The following is an 8,854-nucleotide window of genomic DNA, read 5'->3' on the forward strand; positions in this document are numbered from 1 at the left end:
TAATTGCACTTCCTCACCCATCTCCACCGCTCCCCTCCCACTCTTACACGTGTTCCCTCTGGTTAGTTAACCCAACTCCAACCCATGGTTGACCTCTTGACACTAACAACAGAAAAGTCAGTAAGAAAAATCACCACCAAAGAAGATTTAACTAAGCCACTAAAATAAATATAGCAAACGAGAGAGAGAGAGAGAGGTATAAAAAAGAGTTCAGTATTATACTAACAGGACCAGTTCTGGAGGCAGCAACAGTTGTCACTCTGCCCTTTTCTCTCTCCTTATAGAATGGGAAGGAAGGTACATAGAAGAAGCACCCCACTCCCCTCCCACTCCCTATAACTACCTCCTAAAACCCTACTTAAGTGAGTGAAAGAGAGTGACAAGAAGAGAAAGAAGAAGAGTGGGGGTGGTGAGATTAGAGTTGAGTGAAGAAAAAGAAGAAGAAGAAGAAATAAGACTAGTGAGGATGGAGACGGCGGTGACGACGAAAGAGAAGGAATGGAACAGGTTGACGTACGAAATCTTCTCGAGGCTGGAGAGGGAGTGGCTGGACAACCTCTGGAGCCCCTCGCCGGAGAAGTTCGGAACCACCCGCATCCTCAGCATCGACGGCGGCGGGATGAAGGGGCTGGTGGCCGCGCAGGCCCTCGTCCACCTCGAGTCTCGGATTCAGGCGCACTCCGGCAACCCCGACTCCCGGATCGCCGACTACTTCGACGTCGTTGCCGGGACTGGCGTTGGCGGGATCTTCGCGGCGCTTATCCTGGCCGACGATGGGCACGGCCGGCCGCTTTACTCTGCCGCGGAGGCGCTCCGTCTGGTGGCAGAGAACGGCCGGAGGATGTTCAAGCGGGGCGTCTTTCGCCGCCGGTTCTCCGGCCGGAGCCTCGACGCCTTCCTGACGGAGGTTCTCCGCCGGCCCGACGGTGACCGCCGCTCTTTGACGGTCCGCGACGCGCTGAAGCCGCTGCTAGTGCCCTGCTACGACCTGCGCAGCGGCGCCCCATTTGTTTTCTCGCGGGCAGACGCCGCCGAGTCTCCGAGCTTCGACTTTGAGCTCTGGCGCGTCTGCCGGGCGACCTCCGCCACCCCGTGCCTCTTCCGGCCGGTGGCTCTCGCGTCCGTCGATGGCCAGACAGAGTGCACCGCCGTCGACGGCGGCCTTGTCATGAACAACCCCGCTGCGGCCGCCGTCACCCACGTCCTCCACAACCGCCGCGAGTTCCCGGCCGTCCGGGGCGTCGAGGATCTGGTGGTGCTCTCCCTCGGCAACGGGCCCCTGGAGAGGGGTAGTGGTGGCCGGAGGGAGCTCCGCCGGTGGTCTGCCGGAAAATGCTCCTGCCCGGTGGTGGAGGTGGTCCTGGACGGCGTCTCCGACGCGGTGGATCAGATCCTCAGCAACGCCTTCTCTGCGTGTCCCCAGAATTACGTTCGGATGCAGGCGAGTTCGTTCACCTCCTGGCTCGCTCTTTACGCCAAATTACCCAAAGAATACCGTTATTTTGAAAAAAACGTTTTAAACTCCAATAGTGTTTCCCTTTTTATTTTTGGAAAAAAAAAACGGCAATACCGTTTCTTTGACAGCACCGTCGTTAAACGGCCTACACAGGTCTTAGCCAAGTAAAAAAAAAAAACTGCTTAAGCAAAATATCGCCTTAAAATTATGTTTTAAAGACACGAAAAGTACGTTGCTTTCGCTTTCTTAAATTTTATTTCCTCTCGCTTAAGAGAGAGAGAGAGAGATTGGTTGTACTTGGGGTGAATAAATAAATCGATGGTTGTCTACTTAATCTTCTTTGTTTTTAACGTTATATTGACCTTTAAAATAAACAATGCAGGCGAGCTACTTGCCAAAGGAACTGGAGGCGAGCATGGAGGGGTGGTCGGCGAAGAGAGTGAAGGCCTTCATTAGCGCCGGCGAGCAGATGCTGAGGGAGAGGAGCATGGAGTCCCTCCCCCTCGGTGGAAAGAAGATCTCTGCCCACCCCAACGGCGACCGCCTCGACGGTTTCGCCAAGATGGTCGTCGCCGCCGGAAAGCGGCCGCCCTCCGGTTGCCGGAACTCCGACGCCAACCCATCGAGCTTGCACCCACATTGATCTTTGTTCTGTGTTTTGATGGTTTCTTAATAGTTACAATGAAGAAAAAAACAAAAACAAAAAACGAGTCTTCTCTCACTTCCGTTTCACAATAACTATAACTTTTCTGCGTCAAAATGCTATCCGACTCGGGATTATCTCGACTCTTCCGAGTCGAACGACGGCCAGAATCAGGTTACAGATGAATACCCAATTGAGGAATCGGGCGAAAATGAAACAAGTCTCCACGTTTAGGACGAAACAATGTGCAAGAACTCGGTTTTTACCATGTGGTATCCCAATCAGCGGCCACGAGTGAGAATTGGACCTAATTGGTAGTCAAGGCTACGTGTAGGGATGTAAAAGGTTCCGATTCGGATCGGATGTAGTCAATACCATATTCGAATAATCGGATGTTGGCTGAATATATTTGGATTCGGATTCAGATATATTCAGCCAACATCCGAATTTGGCTTACTAAATGGGAGAAAAAAACTAGCGTAGGAAAAGCAAGTTTTGCCTATGAGAGTTTTTTATATGAGAGGTTTTTCAAAAGAAAGTTTTTTGCATGTTTGTGTAGTATGAGAAAAATAGAGTGAGAAAATATGAAAAAATGACAGAGATAAGGAGGAGGGTGATGGGTGGTGGTGATGAGATGGTGGGTGGTGGGGAATGTAAAAATAAATTTTCTCTTGGTAGGAAACATTCCTCCACCTCCTCTCATGGGAGAATGTTTCCTATCAAAAAGTGTACATTTTATAAAAAACTCACTCAGTGAAAAACTCTCTCATTTGGAAGGGTCGGATTTTGTATCACTTTTCCTACATCTTTCTTCCTTCCAAACGTGCCCTTAAGGCTGGAAAACAAGACACTAGCTCATTGTTGTTCGACTCAGCTCGGCTGAAAAATTAAGCTTCCCAAGCAGAACTATGAGCCAGTGAGCACGAACATGACAAGCTTAGCTTGGCTCGGCTCAGCTCATATAAGCTCGTTTTACATAATATGCATATTATATATGTTTTATACATGTATTATATATAATATTATATATTATCAAGCTTTAAAAAACACTTACAAAGCAAAAAATTTTAAAAAAGAGGCTTGCTTGTGATTGGTTCGTGATGAGCTCCCAAGCCCAGCCCGAACAGCCCAGGCGACTCTTTTAACTTGTTCACTAGCCCTAGTTTTTGTTAACGGAGGTCTGCCAATATGCGATCAATGTTTCGAGGTTTTCCCTTGGTGTAGCAAAAAAAAAAAAGAAAAAATCAAATTGCAGTGTTGAGATGTCCATGTTCATCTGACCAGGTGGTGTTGATTCTTGTGATCCATCTAAGTCTATCATTAAAGGCTTTCATCTGAATATGGATGCAAAATTAAATGGACATGCATGGATTACCTGCAGCAGCAAACTAACATGTTGGTGTTTGCCTTGTTGAAGAAGAGTCCGCGGACGATGCCGTCTGTTTGGATGATGAGTGTCCACAAGAAAACAGAACATGTCAAATTATTGCTTCATGCATGATGTCTCTCCTATTGATGGGGACACTACTGCTCTTACTGCTCTGCTGCACCAACAAGTATACAAAAATAAGATGTCTCTTCCCATGACTTTGGTTTTCAGATAACTCCTCACACAAATGTATAACAAGAAGATGCAACTTAAAATCTGAACAGCAAACACATTTTTTTTACCTCAAATTTAGACAGAAATGTAGTAATTAATTTTTTTTAACCTTTGGATCTATATCACATAGATATGACAGAAGATGTGGAGCTATGACCATTTTTGTGAAGTTCTCAATATGACTTGTATATAATGGGATATAGAATGGGGTCCAAATGTATGCATGTGACAGCTTTGGATACTATATAAGGGATATAGAATGGGAGTCAAAATGTAGTATACATGTGACATAACTTTGGATCCCCTATTTCAATTATTCTTGTGCTTGGAATTGATGACGTAAGCATGAAGATGATGTTGATGGTTCAATATTAGGCAAGTCCAAGGCACAAAGTCACCTGGCCCGCCTTAGTCCACGTGTTATTAGTCTTGAGCCTAGGCCTGGGCCATTTGGCCCCGGGTTCAAGTCCTTAAGTTGGATGCGAAAACCAGTTTTTCAACAAGTATTGGAGCAATAGAAAAAAAAAAGTTTTGAAATTTTAGAACTTTCCTATTTAGTTGCTTTTAAAGATGAAAAGAAATAGTTGCTAGTGCACCAACTGCCAACATGTTACTCAAGTTTGCCATGCTTGAATATGAATGATTAGAGGGGAACTAGGGATCTCTTAAGTGATCCCTTATATGCCATTAGCCAATCACATGACTTCATTCCAATGGTTTTTGCGTAGTTCAAGGGTACACACACTCTAAATTCCTAGTAAGCTTTCTTCCGTACCTTCAAGGATTCCAGAGATCAATGAACGCGACCGCCAAGCTTTCTTTCGTACCTTCAAGGATTCTAGATACCGTAACATTGAACGTGTTTAGACAATTAGCAGCGGTCGCAACCACCATTAATTGTCTTTGCTTCACACAAACAAAAAAGTGTCGGTGCTGATCGTGCAAGATCAGCGGGCTTCTCTCTCTCTCTCTCTCTCTCTCTCTATATATATATATATATATATATATATATATATATTCACTACAGTTGATTGTACTTTCAATTGAAATCTCATGATACAAGTAATTTTGACTCAATCTAACCTCTGTGAATAATTAGAGTAACAGATCGTTATTTAATTTAGTGGATGTAACACTTTACTGTTCACATACTCACTTAGTTGTTGATATCTAGGACTGCTTTGTTGGAGTTTGGAGATCATGCTGAGCATGATTTTAATGTATGAGAATAGAAATATTCTTATCTTTTGAGTACGGATTACATGCTAAGAATGATAGTAGTTAGCGGGATATTGAAGTGTGTTTACTGTAGGTACATGTTTGACATTTGTTTGATATTAATGATTTCGATGTATTGCAATGTTTGATGAGATCGTATTCATGCTTGCATGTAGTTACTTTCAATTTGATTATGACTTTCATGTGAAATTATATAATGAAAGCATGCTTCAAATGAATATATCGTGTCATGAATAGTTTGCAGATGAAAATATTAAGTTATCAATGCATGCATTATAATTCTTGTGATTGTATGACATCATATATTGCATGATAAATTTGATATTTTCTTCATCATAACATTCTGATGGTTCTCTTTTAACTAGTTAGGATATTATTTTTAACATCATATGACAAAATGACTGCAAATCGTGAATGGATGTATCGTAGGATAGTTGACAATGAGTTATCGCATGAATATATGAATGGTGTTGAAAGTTTTATCGAATTTGCAACGGCAAGTGTCAGTATAGTTGATCCTACAGGTCGGATTAGGTATCTCTGCAAGATTTGTAAGAATAATTGATTTGTAGAACCTCATGGCGTTAGACATCACCTATACAGAAAGGGTTTTGTGAGTGATTATCAGAATTGAACGTTTCATGGAGAAGAATTTAAAAATAATTTTGATGCATGGGTGAATGTGGTGCACGATAATCCATATATGGATTTAATATTTGATGCCGCAGGAACAGAACTGGGTTCTGCTATGAGTCCTAGTGATATAAGAGCTATAGTAGATGAAGAATCACCAAATGATGCAGCTAGTAGATTTTATGATTTACTTATAGATGCTGATGAGCCACTTTGGAATGGTTGCGAGAGTCACACTATCTTGTCTGTAGTTCTTCAACTAATGAATTTGAAGTTCGAGTATAATTTGAGTCAGTCATGTTTTGACCATTTATGCATGATTATGAAAAGTATGTTGCCCAAAGATGAGAAATTGTCACAAAATTTCTATCGTGCGAAAGTTATGGTCAACGCTCCAGGTATGGGGTATAAAAAGATTGATGCTTGTCCAAATTACTGCATGTTGTATTTCAAGAATCAGGAAAACAACATATCATGCCCGTCATGTGGGCATCCTCGGTTCAAGCCAAAGACAAGAGGTAATGGTAGCACGAGATCAAAGGAAGTTTCATACAAGTCGCTCCGCTACTTTTCTATCACTCCTAGATTGCAACGATTGTATATGTCTTCAAGGACAGCTAAACACATGAGATGGCATGCAAATAAAATTTGACACGATGAAGACAAGATCACGCATCCTATTGACGCTGAAGCTTGGAAGCACTTTGATCGTACTCATCAGAACTTCGCAATGGAAGTGAGAAATGTTAGACTCGGTCTATGTACAGATGAATTTAATCCATTTGGGGGTAGATCAACTCCATACTCATGTTGGCCAGTATTTGTAACTCCATACAACCTTCCACCAAGCTTGTGTATGAAGCGTTCAAATCTTTTCTTGTCTCTGTTGATTCCTGGTCCGACCTCACCTGGCCAAAATCTTAATGTATATTTAAGGTCATTGATAGATGAACTAAAAGTATTGTGGGATGACGATGTTACCATGTATGATGCCCACAAAAAATAAAATTTTAATATGAAGGTCGTTGTTCTATGGACCTTCAGTGACTTTCATGCATATGGTATGTTATCTGGTTAGAGCACACATGGGAGGTTGGCATGTTCGTACTGTATGGAGGATACCAAAGCTTTTAGATTGACGCATGAAAGGAAGCCTTGCTGGTTTGAGTGCCATCGTCAATTTCTACCCAGCGACCATCCGTTCCGACGACAAAGGAATATGTTTAGAGCAGGCACAACTGAAATGAAAGGTTCATCCACAAGATTGTCTGGCATAGAGATTTTAAGAAGATTGTGATACTTTTCAGGTGTATTAACAGATGCCCGCAGTCTGACACCCTTCCTTGGATTTGGGAAGGATCACAATTGGACAAAGAAATCTATTTTTTGGGAACTACCATATTGGTCGACCCTATTGATACAACATAATTTGGATGTGATGCATGTGGAGAAAAATATGTTTGATAATGTGTTCAATACAATAATGAATGTTAAAGGGAAAACGAAGGATAATCCGAAGGTCCGTATGGATTTAAAAGTAATATGTAAAAGACCAGAATTGAAACTCAAAGAGTATAATGACAAAGTACTGAAACCAAAGGCAAAGTACGTGCTTAGACCTGTTCAAATAAAGCAGGTATGTCAATGGTTGAGACAGTTGAGATTTCCAGATAGATATGTTTGTAACATTGCTCGGGCTGTGAAGATTGACGATGGACAATTATATGGGTTGAAGAGCCATGATTGTTATATCTTGATATCTATGACTTCTCTTATGGTCACGATGTTGCGCATGATATGCATGTCATATCTCCATTGGTCGATGAAACATTCATAGAAGAATGTGATCCAAATGATATACCAAGTGGATGGGCAAACAATGAAGAAGAAGAAGAAGAAGATGAAGTAGTAGAAGAAGAAGAATATGAAAGTCAAACAAGTGATGAGGAAGAATTCTCAAGCTAGTGAGTAAAATCTTGTAATACAAACCTCTATTTGAATGTATTGCAATACTCGATGTGAATGCTTTTAATTATTTGAATGTATTGTAATACTTGATGTAAATGAATGTGTTGTATTACAATACTTGATGTGAATGATTTGAATTATTTGAATGTATTGTAATACTTGATGCGAATGATTTGAATGTATTGCAATACTTGATGTGAATGATTTGAATTATTTGAATATATTGTAATACTTGATGCGAATGATTTGAATGTATTGCAATACTTGATGTGAATGATTTAAATGTATTGCAATGATGTGAATGATTTGCAAGTATTCCAATGATTTGAATTATTTGAATGTATTGTAATACTTGATGCGAATTATTTGAATGTATTGTATGACATTTTTTATTTGTTAGAATATGGTTCATGGAGTTTACAGTGGTCGTTCAATCAATAGTAGTCAGGCCCAGCCTTCATCTTCACGGGCTCCTGTGATAGGTATATCATTTAACTAATTAGATGCTTGATTAGTTGAAATACGCATTCTGAGAATTTCTAACGTATTTTTTTTATAGATGATGTTTCGCCTGTACATGACCCACCTACACCAGTTGATCATACAAGTCAAGAGCCAACACAGGATGCAGAGTCTTCTCAATCTGGCACAAGAAGACTCATTCAAATAGTGTATATCGATAATTGATCGTAAGTATTTCATTTTCACTTATTGCATATCTTATAAATATTTTATATTGATATTTATTGTGTACCAATTCATGTGCAGCACGAGGTTTGAGCCACAAGAAGTAGTACGCGAGATTAGGAATTCACTTCTTCAACATCTACCAGGACCGGTCGCTCAATGAAAAGAGTATTCAAAAGAGGTGATAGATAGATTGTGGTCCTTATTCACGATATACAGTTGTTTGCCATAGTTAATGTATTTCATATTTAATTTTTTTTTATAGTCATGTTTACTAACTTTCTGAAAATATATATAGGCTTCGAATCATTTTACGACTACGGTGGAGGAACATGATGCAAGGAAGGTGTGGCAGAGGGTAGCTGCCAATCGATTTGCAGACATGCTGCACAATATGAAGACTGCAGCAAAAAAAGCATCTAACGGAATAGATGACCCACTATAGTGGAAGGGCCATGGCCCTATTACTATCAGGAGAGATTATTGGGAGGGAATGTGCGACAAGTGGGCGATGGATGCATTTTGAAATCGCTCTGTGAAGGCTGCACAAAATCGAGCGAAAATGCCCGAAGCCCATCTACACACAGGTGGATCTAAGACTTTTGGGAGCCACCTGAAGAAAATG

General features: G+C 41.2%; 1 protein-coding gene across 1 annotated transcript; it reads left to right on the plus strand.

The window, feature by feature from the left end:
• The first annotated feature begins 466 nt into the window (after window positions 1–466).
• Window positions 467–2,099, plus strand: LOC149841198 (putative inactive patatin-like protein 9). Its single transcript, XM_090005211.1, has 2 exons — window positions 467–1,449; window positions 1,895–2,099. Exons 1-2 carry the CDS (start codon window positions 467–469, stop codon window positions 2,097–2,099), a joined length of 1,188 nt encoding a protein of 395 aa, XP_089861337.1.
• The last annotated feature ends 6,755 nt before the right edge of the window (window positions 2,100–8,854 follow it).

This window comes from Nuphar pumila, chromosome 4 (genome assembly GCF_984573655.1).
Source record: "Nuphar pumila chromosome 4, dmNupPumi1.hap1.1, whole genome shotgun sequence".
In the NCBI taxonomy this organism is placed as follows: domain Eukaryota; kingdom Viridiplantae; phylum Streptophyta; class Magnoliopsida; order Nymphaeales; family Nymphaeaceae; genus Nuphar; species Nuphar pumila.

What these genes read in the sequence shown, in the direction of transcription:
- LOC149841198 (XM_090005211.1), top strand. Translation starts at nt 467, where the DNA reads ATGGAGACGGCGGTGACGACGAAAGAGAAGGAATGGAACAGGTTGACG. An exon ending in GTTCGGATGCAGGCGAGTTC is followed by an intron (nt 1,450 to 1,894) that starts GTTCACCTCCTG and finishes GTCGGCGAAGAG; the next exon opens with AGTGAAGGCCTTCATTAGCG.